Source organism: Oncorhynchus tshawytscha, linkage group LG15 (assembly GCF_018296145.1).
Source record: "Oncorhynchus tshawytscha isolate Ot180627B linkage group LG15, Otsh_v2.0, whole genome shotgun sequence".
Lineage (NCBI taxonomy): Eukaryota > Metazoa > Chordata > Actinopteri > Salmoniformes > Salmonidae > Oncorhynchus > Oncorhynchus tshawytscha.
The window spans coordinates 38,616,411-38,632,674 of NC_056443.1; the positions used below are offsets into that span (position 1 = coordinate 38,616,411).

The 16,264-nt window shown below is 47.6% G+C and overlaps 1 protein-coding gene across 1 annotated transcript in view; it reads right to left on the reverse strand.

The window, feature by feature from the left end:
• Positions 1-6,089: 6,089 nt before the first annotated feature.
• LOC112238796 (sodium/hydrogen exchanger 9B2) overlaps positions 6,090-16,264 on the reverse strand; it is a 47,714-nt gene continuing 37,539 nt past the window's right edge. The window contains 2 exon segments of the mRNA XM_042298553.1: positions 6,090-6,237; positions 7,708-7,906. Of these exon segments, the coding sequence (XP_042154487.1) occupies positions 6,173-6,237; positions 7,708-7,906 (264 nt within the window). The 3' untranslated portion in view covers positions 6,090-6,172.

Here is a 16,264-nt window from a genome sequence, read left to right on the forward strand (position 1 = left end):
ATTGATTGTGAACCTCATGTTGTGATTCTACCAAATATGGTGTTGTATCCTCACACTATTCAAACCCAACAAACGAATAAACACCTTGTGAAAACACACTTAGTTTGACAATCTTTTCGGATAAATGTAAACTCCGTTGTTTCTATTCTTCCTGCCTGGACACTGTTTTGTGACCATCATAATACACCTGGTGGGATGGTTTAATCGCAGATCAGTAGTAACACTCCTAATACACTTGGTGGGATGGTTTAAACACAGATCAGTATCAACACTCCTAATACACCTGGTGGGATGGTTTAAACACAGATCAGTATCAACACTCCTAATACACCTGGTGGGATGGTTTAATCACAGATCAGTATCAACACTCCTAATACACCTGGTGGGATGGTTTAAACACAGATCAGTATCAACACTCCTAATACACCTGGTGGGATGGTTTAAACACAGATCAGTATCAACACTCCTAATACACCTGGTGGGATGGTTTAATCACAGATCAGTATCAACACTCCTAATACACCTGGTGGGATGGTTTAAACACAGATCAGTATCAACACTCCTAATACACCTGGTGGGATGGTTTAATCACAGATCAGTAGTAACACTCCTAAAGACTCCCTTGCCTGATTCACACAAGCTGTACTGGTCTGGCCTGGTTACGTTGTCACTATAGGATCAAACCATACCAAGCTCTACTGGTCTGGCCTGGTTACATTGTCATTATAGGACCAGACCATGCCAAGCTCTACTGGTCTGGCCTGGTTCCGCGTCACTACAGTTGCTGGAACCATGACGGAACCATGCTGGAAAGGACAATGGGGAAGATTCCGAGCTGAGTTAAGCGTGTGTAATGACATCATCTTAATGACATCATCATAATGACATCATCTTAGTGACATCATCTTAGTGACATCATATTAGTGAAATCCCCTTAATGACATCATCTTAATGACAGCCTCTTAATGACATCCTCTTAAACTTCTCTAGACTAGGGGGTGGTATTTTCACATCTGGATGAAAAGCGTGCCCAAAGTAAACTGCCTGCCACTCAGGCCCAGAAGCTAGGATATGCATATTATTAGTAAATCTGGATCGAAAACACTCTGACGTTTCTAAAACTGTTTGAATGATGTCTGTGAGTATAACAGAACTTATTTGGCAGGCGAAACCCCAAGGACAAACCATCCAGGAAAATTTTATTTTGTGGTCACTCTCTTTTCAATTAGGTTTTTATGGGGATCTAGATTTGGCACTTGCCTGCAGTTCCTATCGCTTCCACTGGATGTCAACAGTCTTTAGAATTTGGTGGATGTTTTTCCTTTGTGTAATGAAGAAGTAGGGCTGTTCAGAACGAGGGTCGAGTCCAGTGTACTGTTGTGATTGGGGCGCCGACCTGAAATCTCCACTTTGTTTTTATCCGCTACTGAACCCAGTTTATCCCAGTTTATCCCAGTTTATCCCGTCTTAAATTTGATAGATTATTTACGTTACAAAATCCCTAAAGTTGTATTAGTTGTTTGAAATGTTTGGACAAAGGTTACAGGTAACTTATTAGATATTTTGTAGTCATGTTGCGCGAGTTGGAACTGGTGCTTTTCTGGATCAAATGCGCCAAATAAATGGACATTTTGGAGATAGATGGACGGAATTAATCGAACCAAAGGACCATTTATGATGTTATGTATTGGAGTGCCAACAGAAGAAGCTCATCAAAGGTAAGGCATAAATTATATCGGGGAGGGGGTGCAGAAAGGTAGGCAGTAATTGTATTGGCAACAAACAATGACCGATAAATGTGTTGTTTGTTTCATACAATTTGCTAATTAGTACGGTTCCATTTCCTAATAACCAACTCTGGCCAGGTACGTCTCCCTGGTCTCACATCCCCTTAATATTTACAGCGCCTTTGGGAAAGTGTTCAGACCCCTTGACTTTTTCCACATTTTGTTACTTTACAGTTTTATTCGACAATGAATTCCCCCCAAAATTGCCCTCACCAATCTATACACAACACCCCATAATAACACAGTGAAAACCTGGTTTTTAGACATAAAAAAAAAAAACATAAATACTACATTTACATAAGTTTGTCTCTGCTTCCCATGGTGCCTAAGAACAGGATTTGGCCAATATACCATTAGTCATGGTGCCTAAGAACTCGTTAGCCGTGGTGCCTAAGAACTGGTACCCATGGTCTCTCTGCTTCCCGTGGTGCCTAAGAACAGCCGTAGTATGGTAATGGTGCCTAAGAACAGTCATGGTTAGCCGTGGTACCTAAGAACAGCCGTTAGTAATGGTACCTAAGAACAGCCGTTAGTAATGGTGCCTAAGAACAGCCGTTAGTCATGGTACCTAAGAACAGCCGTTAGCCATTAGTCATGGTACCTAAGAACAGCCGTTAGTAATGGTGCCTAAGAACAGCCGTGGTTAATAACAGCCATTAGTCAATGGTGCCTAAGAACAGCCGTTAGTCATGGTGCCTAAGAACAGAACCTAAGAACCGTTAGTCATGGTACCTAAGAACAGCCGTTAGTAATGGTGCCTAAGAACAGCCGTTAGTCATGGTGCCTAAGAACAGTCGTTAGCCGTGGTGCCTAAGAACAGTCGTTAGTCATGGTACCTAAGAACAGTCGTTAGTCATGGTACCTAAGAACAGTCGTTAGTCATGGTGCCTAAGAACAGTCGTTAGCCAGTGGTACCTAAGAACAGCCGTTAGTCATGGTGCCTAAGAACAGTCGTTAGTCATGGTGCCTAAGAACAGTCGTTAGCCGTGGTACCTAAGAACAGCCGTTAGTCATGGTGCCTAAGAACAGTCGTTAGTCATGGTGCCTAAGAACAGTCGTTAGCCGTGGTACCTAAGAACAGCCGTTAGCCATGGTGCCTAAGAACAGTCGTTAGTAATGGTGCCTAAGAACAGCGTTAGCCGTGGTTAGTAATGGTGTGCCTAAGAAACAGCCAATTAGTCGTAAGAACAGAATGAAGAAAAAACAATGGAGCGGATTATGGAATTCAGAAGGAACCAGACTGGGCTAAGAACGCCACCATCCTTGTGGATGGGCACGCCACCATCCTTGTGGACGCTCAGCGAACGCACCATTGGGTGCACACTGCATGCCCTGCAGGAAACCTGCAACAGATAATCGGGGACCCCAGCCACCTGAGCCACGGAATGTTCTCCCCGCTTCCATCACTCAGACGTGGGCAGTACAGGAGCATCAGGGAGATAACTGGAAGACTGGTCAGTAGCTTCTACCCCCAGACCATCAGGCTGCTGAATAGACACCACTAGTCAGCTGTTTCTAACATCAGGCTGCTGAATAGACACTACTAGTCAGCTGTTTCTACCATCAGACTGCTGAATAGACACCACTAGTCAGCTGTTTCTACCATCAGACTGCTGAATAGACACCACTAGTCAGCTGTTTCTACCCCCCAGACCATCAGACTGCTGAATAGACACCACTAGTCAGCTGTTTCTACCCCCAGACCATCAGACTGCTGAATAGACACCACTAGTCAGCTGTTTCTACCCCCAGACCATCAGGCTGCTGAATAGGAATAGACACCACTAGTCAGCTGTTTCTACCCCCAGACCATCAGACTGCTGAATAGACACCACTAGTCAGCTGTTTCTACCATCAGACTGCTGAATAGACACCACTAGTCAGCTGTTTCTAGTACCCCCCCCAGACCATCAGACTGCTGATTAGACACCACTCGTCAGCTGTTTCTACCCCCAGACCATCAGGCTGCTGAATAGACACCACTAGTCAGCTGTTTCTGCCATCAGGCTGCTGAATAGACACCACTAGTCAGCTGTTTCTACCCCCAGACCATCAGGCTGCTGAATAGACACCACTAGTCAGCTGTTTCTACCCCCAGACCATCAGGCTGCTGAATAGACACCACTAGTCAGCTGTTTCTGCCATCAGGCTGCTGAATAGACACCACTAGTCAGCTGTTTCTACCCCCAGACCATCAGGCTGCTGAATAGACACCACTAGTCAGCTGTTTCTATCCCCAGACTATCAGGTTGTTGAATAGACACCACTAGTCAGCTGTTTCTGCCATCAGGCTGCTGAATAGACACCACTAGTCAGCTGTTTCTATCTCCAGACCATCAGGCTGCTGAATAGACACCACTAGTGAGCTACCTGCTCCCCCTGTCCCCTTCCTGCCCGCCCAGATTCCTGCCCTCCTCCTTTGGACCCCCCCCCCGCACTGCTGGAGCTCAGATCAACTCAGAAGTACTTCACTGTACACTGCAATTACATCTGTGACCATGAGCTTATGACTAAATAACAATCTGAATGTGAGCATAAAACTAGGAAAAATCCACTTGAACGCCCCTCCAACTGGTAATTACTAGAGGGAAACTCGTCTATCATTCCTGAGCTCTGACTTCTCCCACATGATGAACTGCATTTTCAACAGTTAAATGCAGCAACAAAGCATTATTTATATAAATCTGTCACGCCCTCATCTGTTCACCTGTCTTTGTGATTGTCTCCACCCCTCTCCAGGTGTCTCCTGTGTACTTATACAGCACCTGTGCTTTCTCTTTGTCTGTTGCCAGTTCGTCTTGTTTGTCAAGCCTACCAGCTTTTGTCCTGTCAGCTCCTGTCTTTTCCAGCCTCTCTTTTTCTCCCCCTCCTGGTTTTGACCCTTGCCTGCCCTGACCCTGTACCTGCCCGCCTGACCACTCTGCTTGCCTCTGTCCTGACCCTGTACCCGCCCCTGACCCTGACCCTGTACCTGCCCGCCTGACCACTCTGCTTGCCTCTGTCCTGACCCTGTACCCGCCCCTGACCCTGACCCTGTACCCGCCCGTCTGACCACTCTGCCTGCCCCTGACCCTGCCCTGCCCTTGACACTGCCCCTGACCCTGCCCCTGACCCTGCCCCTGACTCTGCCCCTGACACTGCCCCTGACCCTGCCCCTGACCCTGCCCCTGACCCTGACCCTGCCCCTGACCCCCCTGACCCTGCCCCTGACCCTGACACTGCCCCTGCCCCTGACACTGCCCCTGACCCTGCCGTCCTCTACCTTTGTCTCTGTTGCTTTAATAAACGTTGTTACTTCAACACGGTCTGCATCTGGATCCTGATTCCTGATGAAATCATTCTATTCATAAATTATTTTTAACACTGTAATTTGTTTACGATCCGTTTTGTTTATAGTTGACGCAGCTTGTTTTAGCCAATAGGTGTTCTGAACGACTTCAGAGTGAATGAACACGTGTACAAGTGCAGTAGTAGTTTCCCAGTTTCCCATTTGATAATGAATGTAGCATTTTTGCTTAATTAATAATACAATATAAACAACTTTACAAATCACCATTGTGTTTTTTTTATTCTACATTTCATACAAGATGAATACATCTGTGAAACAAAAATAAAACAAAATGATGTTTTAAAACCATTAATGTAAAGGCAGTAAATACAGCCATCTATAATGGATCAGCGAAACTGTCATTATTGTCTGTAAAGAGTGTTTTCTGGTGAATTTCAATTATCCAAAGCCTCCTCTCCTTATCATCCCTTCCCTAACTTCCCTTTCCTTCCCCTTCCATCTCCTCCCCTCCTCTCCTCTCCTCCCCTCCCTTTCTCCTCTCCTCCCCCCTCCCCTCCCCTCCCCTCTCCTCTCCTCCCGTCTCCCGTCTCCCTCTCCTCTCCTCCCGTCTCCTCTCCCTCCTCCCTCTCCTCCCATCTCCTCTCCTCTCCTCCCATCTCCTCTCTTCTCCTCTCCTCTCCTCCCATCTCCTCCCGTCTCCTCTCCCTCTCCTCCCGTCTCCTCTCCTCTCCTCCCATCTCCTCCCGTCTCCTCTCCTCTCCTCCCGTCTCCTCTCCTCTCCTCCCGTCTCCTCTCCTCTCCTCCCATCTCCTCTCTTCTCCTCTCCTCTCCTCCCATCTCCTCCCGTCTCTCCTCTCCTTTCCTCCCATCTCCTCCTCTCTCTCCTCTCCTCCCGTCTCCTCTCCTCTCCTCTCCTCCCGTCTCCTCTCCCTCTCCTCCCGTCTCCTCTCCTCTCCTCCCGTCTCCCCTCCGCTCCTCCCCCTCCCCCTCCCCTCCCCTCCCGTCTCCTCTCCTCTACCGTCTCCCGTCTCCTCTCCTCTCCTCCGTCTCCTCTCCTCCCATCTCCTCTCCTCCCATCTCCTCTCCTCTCCTCTCGTTATAATTTGCTCTCGAAGGTCACCATGTCTTTCTGTGGCGTCTCCGTGTCTGCCTCCAAGTCACCTGACCAGAGAGATCAACAGACATGTCAATCAAACTGATATCAACTCACAACAAGGGGTGGGGGTTGATGAGGGGTGGGGGTTGAAGAGGGGTGGGAGGGGGTGGGGGCTGTTGAGGGGTGGGGGTTGATGAGGGGTGGGGATTGACAAGGGGTGGGGGTTGATGAGGGTGGGGGTTGATGAGGGGGGGGGGTTGATGATGTGTGGGGGTTGATGAGGGGTGGGGGTTGATGAGGAGTGGGGGTTGATGAGGGTTGGGGGTTGATGAGGGTTGGGGGTTGATGAGGGGTGGGGGTTGATGATGTGTGGGGTTTGATGAGGGTGGGGGTTGATGCCGTGTGGGGGTTGATGAGGGTTGGGGGTTGATGAGGGGTGGGGGTTGACGAGGGGTGGAGGTTGATTATCACCCACTATAGAGATATACTGACTCCACTAGACTAACATTATCACCCACTATAGAGATATACTGACTCCACCAGACTAACATTATCACCCACTATAGAGATATACTGACTCCACCAGACTAACATTATCACCCACTATAGAGATATACTGACTCCACCAGACTAACATTATCACCCACTATAGAGATATACTGACTCCACCAGACTAACATTATCACCCACTATAGAGATATACTGACTCCACTAGACTAACATTATCACCCACTATAGAGATATACTGACTCCACCAGACTAACATTATCACCCACTATAGAGATATACTGACTCCACCAGACTAACATTATCACCCACTAAAGAGATATACTGACTCCACCAGACTAACATTATCACCCACTATAGAGATATACTGACTCCACCAGACTAACATTATCACCCACTATAGAGATATACTGACTCCACTAGACTAACATTATCACCCACTATAGAGATATACTGACTCCACCAGACTAACATTATCACCCACTATAGAGATATACTGACTCCACTAGACTAACATTATCACCCACTATAGAGATATACTGACTCCACCAGACTAACATTATCACCCACTATAGAGATATACTGACTCCACTAGACTAACATTATCACCCACTATAGAGATATACTGACTCCACTAGACTAACATTATCACCCACTATAGAGATATACTGACTCCACTAGACTAACATTATCTCACTCAACAGAAGGAGACACAAAGAGTGTGTTTAGGCTTAGAGAGTGACAGTGGGTTCGAACAACATAAACACTATGTATGTGTCCCCAATGGAACCATTTCCCTATGTGCCCTGGTCAAAAGTAGTGCACTAGATCTGGTATAGGGTGCCACTTGGGACTCAATTGCAGTGTGCTGAAGACACTGGTTCTGGAATGGACAGGTCATAGCTACAGGGTGTGTCCCTGTTGTAATACACACTTATGTTTTAGGGTGTGTTTCTGAGTTCATACCTACTTGCCTGGCTGCTTAAGTGTGTGTTTCGCTGTCTATACTTGTGTGTGCGTACACTCACCCTCTTTCCTGTCTGCGTGTGTGTCCTCCGGGTGTCTGGTCAGCAGTCTGGGCCCTGCCAGGCCGATCCCCAGGGCTCCTATAGGTGCTGTAGTGAGGATGGCCAGAACAGCCACAGTCAGAACATCCAGACCGTACTTCACCAGAACCTCATCCCCCGACACACGGGCCATGTCCAAGGCTTTAGAACCTATCGCTGCCTAGAACCCAACAGAACCAACAGAATGATTTAGATACCCAGATCTAGAACCACATACCCCTCTACACGGGCCATGAACCTAATAGCAGACTGGAGTAAATAGAACCCAATAAAACCTTTTAGAAACCAGATAATCAGAACCTTGGATAGCTCAGTCTTAATGTTTAGTTTAGTTTGATTTATTTTAGTTTAAAAATGTTAATTCACAGACATAGAGAAATATAGTGATTGTAAGGCCCTTCCCAACAACGCAGAGAGAGAGATTTTTATTTTTACAAATTGATAAATAAGAACACGAGGAATAAATACATCCACACGAGGAATAAATACATCCACACGAGGAATAAATACATCCACACGAGGAATAAATACATCCACACGAGGAATAAATACATCCACACGAGGAATAAATACATCCACACGAGGAATAAATACATCCACACGAGGAATAAATACATCCACACGAGGAATAAATACATCCACACGAGGAATAAATACATCCACACGAGGAAAACATACATCCACACGAGGAAAACATACATCCACACGAGGAATAACGACAACTTGGCTATAAAAACTGGATATCAGTAACGAGTCCATGTGCAGGGGTACGAAGTAATTGGGTACGAAGTAATTGGGTACGAAGTAATTGGGTACGAAGTAATTGGGTACGAAGTAATTGAGGAAGATGCAATATCCAGTGCACTCGGAAAGACTCCTTGACTTTTTCCACAATACGTTGAGACTCGAAATTGAGCTCAGGTGCATCCTGAGCATCCTGTGCATTTCCATTGACCATCATTGAGATGTTTCTACAACTTGATTAGAGTCCACCTGTGGTAAATTCAATTGATTGGACATGATTAGAAAAGGCACACAACTGTGTACATAAGGTCCCACAGTTGACAGTGCATGTCAGAGCAAAAACCAAGACATGAGGTTGAAGGAATTGTCTGTAGAGCTCCGAGACAGGATTGTGTTGAGGTACAGATCTGGGGAAGGGTACCAAAAAATATCTGCAGCATTGAAGGTCCCCAAGAACACATTCTTAAATGGAAGACTTTTGGAACCACCAAGACTCTTCCAAGAGCTGGCTGCCCAGCCAAACAGAAATCGGAGGAGAAGGGCTTTGGTCACGAAGTTGACCAAGAACCCGATGGTCACTCTGACAGAGCTCCAGCGTTCCTCTGTGGAGATTGGATAACCTTCCAGAAGGACAACCATCTCTGCAGCACTCCACCAATCAGGCCTTTATGGTAGAGTGACCAGACGGAAGCCACTCCTCAGTAGAAAGCACATGACAGCCGCTTGGAGTTTGCCAAAAGGCTATTAAAGGTCTCAGACCATGAGAAACAAGATTCTCTGGTCTGATGAAATCAAGATTGAACTATTTGGCATGAATGCCAAGCATCACGTCTGGAGGAAACCTGGCACCATCCCTACGGTGAAGCATGGTGGTGGCAGCATCATGCTGTGGGGACGGTTTTCAGAGACAGGGACTGGGAGACTAGTCAGGAAAGTTGAATGGAGCAAAGTACAGAGAGATCCTTGATGAAAACCTGTTCCAGAGCGCTCAGGACCTCAGACTGGGGCAAAGGTTCACCTTCCGACAGGACAACACCTCTAAGCACACAGCCAAGATAACGCAGGAGTGGTATCGCAGAATGTCCTTGAATAGCCCGGCCAGAGCCCAGATTAGAACCCAATTGAACATCTCTGGAGAGACCTGTAAATAGCTGTGCAGCGACGCTCCCCATCCAACCTGACAGAGCTTAAGAGGATCTGCAGAGAAGAATGGGAGAAACTCCCTAAATACAGGTGTGCCAAGCTTGTAGCGTCCTACCCAAGAAGACTCGAGGCTGTAATCGCTACCAAAGGTGCTTCAACAATGAGTCCAAATACTTATGTAAAGGTAATATTTCATTTTTATTCAAAAAAATGTGTTATCAAATTATGGGGCTTCGTGTGTAAATTGATGAGGTAAAAAAAAACTATTAAATCCATTTTAGAATAAGGCTGTAAAGTAACAACATGTGGAAAATGTCAAAGGGTCTGAATACTTTTGAATGCCTTGTAGGTGTCTATACAAAAGTATGTGGACACCCCTTCAAATGAGTGGATTCTGCTATTTCAGCCACAGCCGTTGCTGTCAGGGGTATAACATCTAGCACACAGCCATGCAATCTCCATAGACAAAACTTGTTAGTAGAATGGCCTTACTGAAGAGTCTCAGTGACTTTCAGTGTGACAAGTTGCCATCTTTCCAACAAGTCAGTTTCTGCCCTGCTAGAGCATCTACACCCCAACACAGTGGGTAAATACACACTACTAACACTACGGGTCAACCGTAAGGAGCATCTACACCCCAACACAGTGGGTAAATACACACTACTAACACTACGGGTCAACCGTAAGGAGCATCTACACCCCAACACAGTGGGTAAATACACACTATTAACACTACGGGTCAACCGTAAGGAGCATCTACACCCCAACACAGTGGGTAAATACACACTACTAACACTACGGGTCAACCGTAAGGAGCATCTACACCCCAACACAGTGGGTAAATACACACTACTAACACTACGGGTCAACCGTAAGGAGCATCTACACCCCAACACAGTGGGTAAATACACACTACTAACACTACGGGTCAACCGTAAGGAGCATCTACACCCCAACACAGTGGGTAAATACACACTACTAACACTACGGGTCAACCGTAAGGAGCATCTACACCCCAACACAGTGGGTAAATACACACTACTAACACTACGGGTCAACCGTAAGGAGCATCTACACCCCAACACAGTGGGTAAATACACACTACTAACACTACGGGTCAACCGTAAGGAGCATCTACACCCCAACACAGTGGGTAAATACACACTACTAACACTACGGGTCAACCGTAAGGAGCATCTACACCCCAACACAGTGGGTAAATACACACTACTAACACTACGGCTCAACCGTAAGGAGCATCTACACCCCAACACAGTGGGTAAATACACACTACTAACACTACGGGTCAACCATAGGAGCATCTACACCCCAACACAGTGGGTAAATACACACTACTAACACTACGGGTCAACCGTAAGGAGCATCTACACCCCAACACAGTGGGTAAATACACACTACTAACACTACGGGTCAACCGTAAGGAGCATCTACACCCCAACACAGTGGGTAAATACACACTACTAACACTACGGGTCAACCGTAAGGAGCATCTACACCCCAACACAGTGGGTAAATACACACTACTAACACTACGGGTCAACCATAGGAGCATCTACACCCCAACACAGTGGGTAAATACACACTACTAACACTACGGGTCAACCGTAAGGAGCATCTACACCCCAACACAGTGGGTAAATACACACTACTAACACTACTGGTCAACCGTAAGGAGCATCTACACCCCAACACAGTGGGTAAATACACACTACTAACACTACTGGTCAACCATAAGGAGCATCTACACCCCAACACAGTGGGTAAATACACACTACTAACACTACGGTACCGTAAGGGGCATCTACACCCCAACACAGTGGGTAAATACACACTACTAACACTACGGGTCAACCGTAAGGAGCATCTACACCCCAACACAGTGGGTAAATACACACTACTAACACTACGGGTCAACCATAAGGAGCATCTACACCCCAACACAGTGGGTAAATACACACTACTAACACTACGGTCAACCGTAAGGGGCATCTACACCCCAACACAGTGGGTAAATACACACTACTAACACTACTGGTCAACCGTAAGGAGCATCTACACCCCAACACAGTGGGTAAATACACACTACTAACACTACTGGTCAACCATAGGAGCATCTACACCCCAACACAGTGGGTAAATACACACTACTAACACTACGGGTCAACCGTAAGGAGCATCTACACCCCAACACAGTGGGTAAATACACACTACTAACACTACGGGTCAACCGTAAGGAGCATCTACACCCCAACACAGTGGGTAAATACACACTACTAACACTACGGGTCAACCGTAAGGAGCATCTACACCCCAACACAGTGGGTAAATACACACTACTAACACTACGGGTCAACCGTAAGGAGCATCTACACCCCAACACAGTGGGTAAATACACACTACTAACACTACGGGTCAACCGTAAGGAGCATCTACACCCCAACACAGTGGGTAAATACACACTACTAACACTACGGGTCAACCGTAAGGAGCATCTACACCCCAACACAGTGGGTAAATACACACTACTAACACTACGGGTCAACCGTAAGGAGCATCTACACCCCAACACAGTGGGTAAATACACACTACTAACACTACGGGTCAACCGTAAGGAGCATCTACACCCCAACACAGTGGTTAAATACACACTACTAACACTACGGGTCAACCGTAAGGAGCATCTACACCCCAACACAGTGGGTAAATACACACTACTAACACTACGGGTCAACCGTAAGGAGCATCTACACCCCAACACAGTGGGTAAATACACACTACTAACACTACGGGTCAACCGTAAGGAGCATCTACACCCCAACACAGTGGGTAAATACACACACGGGTCAACCGTAAGGAGCATCTACACCCCAACACAGTGGGTAAATACACACTACTAACACTACGGGTCAACCGTAAGGAGCATCTACACCCCAACACAGTGGGTAAATACACACTACTAACACTACGGGTCAACCGTAAGGAGCATCTACACCCCAACACAGTGGGTAAATACACACTACTAACACTACGGGTCAACCATAGGAGCATCTACACCCCAACACAGTGGGTAAATACACACTACTAACACTACTGGTCAACCATAAGGAGCATCTACACCCCAACACAGTGGGTAAATACACACTACTAACACTACGGGTCAACCGTAAGGAGCATCTACACCCCAACACAGTGGGTAAATACACACTACTAACACTATGGGTCAACCATAAGGAGCATCTACACCCCAACACAGTGGGTAAATACACACTACTAACACTACGGGTCAACCGTAAGGAGCATCTACACCCCAACACAGTGGGTAAATACACACTACTAACACTACTGGGTCAACCATAGGAGCATCTACACCCCAACACAGTGGGTAAATACACACTACTAACACTACGGGTCAACCGTAAGGAGCATCTACACCCCAACACAGTGGGTAAATACACACTACTAACACTACGGGTCAACCGTAAGGAGCATCTACACCCCAACACAGTGGGTAAATACACACTACTAACACTACGGGTCAACCGTAAGGAGCATCTACACCCCAACACAGTGGGTAAATACACACTACTAACACTACGGGTCAACCGTAAGGAGCATCTACACCCCAACACAGTGGGTAAATACACACTACTAACACTACGGGTCAACCGTAAGGAGCATCTACACCCCAACACAGTGGGTAAATACACACTACTAACACTACGGGTCAACCGTAAGGAGCATCTACACCCCAACACAGTGGGTAAATACACACTACTAACACTACTGGTCAACCATAGGAGCATCTACACCCCAACACAGTGGGTAAATACACACTACTAACACTACGGGTCAACCGTAAGGAGCATCTACACCCCAACACAGTGGGTAAATACACACTACTAACACTACGGGTCAACCATAAGGGGCATCTACACACCAACACAGTGGGTAAATACACACTACTAACACTACGGGTCAACCGTAAGGAGCATCTACACCCCAACACAGTGGGTAAATACACACTACTAACACTACGGCTCAACAGCAAGCGCAAAGAACGGGACCGCCGAACACTGAGGCACGTCGTCCTCGGTTACAACACTACTGAGTCCCAAACTGCTTCGGGAAGCAAAGTCAGCACAATAACTGTTCGCTGGGGTTTCCACGGCTGAGCTGACGTACACAAGCCTAAGATCACCACACGCAATGCTAAGCGTCGGCTGGAGTATTGTAAAGCTCACCACCATTGGACTCTGGAGCAGTGGAAATGTGTTCTCTGGAGGGATGAATCACGTTTCACCATCTGGCAGTCCCTTGTGTAACAGTATAACTTTAGACCGTCCTCTCGCCCATAGCCGGGCGCGAACCAGGGACCCTCTGCACACATCAACAACAGTCACCCACGAAGCATCGTTACTCATCGCTCCCCAAAAACCGCAGCCCTTGCAGAGCAAAGGGGAACTACTACTTCAAGGTCTCAAAGCAAGTGACGTCACCGATTGAAACGCTATTTAGCGCGCACCGCTAACTAAGCTAGCCGTTTCACATCCGTTACACATGGATGAATCTGGGTTTGGCGGGTGCCAGGAGAACGCTACCTGCCCGAATGTATAGTGCCAACTGTAGAATTTAGTGGAGGAGGAATAATGGCCTGGGGCTGTTTTTCATGGTTCGGGTCCCTTAGTTCCAGTGAAGGGAAATCTTAATACCACAGCACACAATGACATTCTAGATGATTCTGTGCTTTCAACCATGATGCTACAGTTTGGAGAAGGCCCTTTCCTGTTTCAGCATGACAATGCCACTATGCACAAAGAGAAATGGTTTTTTTCGAGATCGGTGTGAAGAAACCTGACTGGACTGCACAGAGCCCTGACCTCAACCCCATCGAACACCTTTGGGATGAATTGGAACTCCGACTGCGGGCCTAATAGCACAACATCAATGCCCCGACCTCACTAATGCTCTTTCCAACATCTAATGGAAAGCCTTTGTAGAAGGGTGGACTCTGTTAAAACAGCAAGGGGGGGGGGGCATCAGTATATTAATGCCCATGAGTTTAGAATGAGATGTACAGATAACTAGGACTGACAGATATTAAACAGTAGCAGCAGCATATATGGTCAATGCAGACAGACCGCGTAGGCTATTTGGTTAACTATTTAACAAACTTTTTAGAGGTATCTTATGACTGTTCAGGGATGTGGCCTGTTGTGGCCCTCTAGTGGACAGATGGTGTACAGGGATGTGGCCTGTTGTGGCCCTCTAGTGGACAGATGGTGTACAGGGATGTGGCCTGTTGTGGCCCTCTAGTGGACAGATGGTGTACAGGGATGTGGCCTGTTGTGGCCCTCTAGTGGACAGATGGTGTACAGGGATGAGGCCTGTTGTGGCCCTCTAGTGGGCAGATGGTGTACAGGGATGAGGCCTGTTGTGGCCCTCTAGTGGGCAGATGGTGGACAGGGATGTGGCCTGTTGTGGCCCTATAGTGGACAGATGGTGTACAGGGATGTGGCTGTTGTGGCCCTCTAGTGGGCAGATGGTGTACAGGGATGTGGCCTGTTGTGGCCCTCTAGTGGGCAGATGGTGTACAGGGATGTGGCCTGTTGTGGCCCTCTAGTGGACAGATGGTGTACAGGGATGAGGCCTGTTGTGGCCCTCTAGTGGGCAGATGGTGTTCAGGGATGTGGCCTGTTGTGGCCCTCTAGTGGGCAGATGGTGTACAGGGATGTGGCCTGTTGTGGCCCTCTAGTGGGCAGATGGTGTACAGGGATGAGGCCTGTTGTGGCCCTCTAGTGGGCAGATGGTGTACAGGGATGTGGCCTGTTGTGGCCCTCTAGTGGGCAGATGGTGTACAGGGATGTGGCCTGTTGTGGCCCTCTATTGGGCAGATGGTGTTCAGGGATGTGGCCTGTTGTGGCCTTCTAGTGGGCAGATGGTGTACAGGGATGAGGCCTGTTGTGGCCCTCTAGTGGGCAGATGGTGTACAGGGATGTGGCCTGTTGTGGCCCTCTAGTGGACAGATGGTGTACAGGGATGAGGCCTGTTGTGGCACTCTAGTGGGCAGATGGTGTACAGGGATGAGGCCTGTTGTGGCCCTCTAGTGGGCAGATGGTGGACAGGGATGTGGCCTGTTGTGGCCCTCTAGTGGACAGATGGTGTACAGGGATGAGGCCTGTTGTGGCCCTCTAGTGGGCAGATGGTGTACAGGGATGAGGCCTGTTGTGGCCCTCTAGTGGGCAGATGGTGGACAGGGATGTGGCCTGTTGTGGCCCTCTAGTGGACAGATGGTGTACAGGGATGAGGCCTGTTGTGGCCCTCTAGTGGGCAGATGGTGGACAGGGATGTGGCCTGTTGTGGTCCTCTAGTGGACAGATGGTGTACAGGGATGAGGCCTGTTGTGGCCCTCTAGTGGGCAGATGGTGTACAGGGATGAGGCCTGTTGTGGCCCTCTAGTGGGCAGATGGTGGACAGGGATGTGGCCTGTTGTGGCCCTCTATTCACCTGTAGTTCTAATAGACCTGTAGTTATAATTCACCTGTAGTTATAATTCATCTGTAGTTCTAATAGACCTGTAGTTCTAATTCACCTGTAGTTCTAATAGACCTGT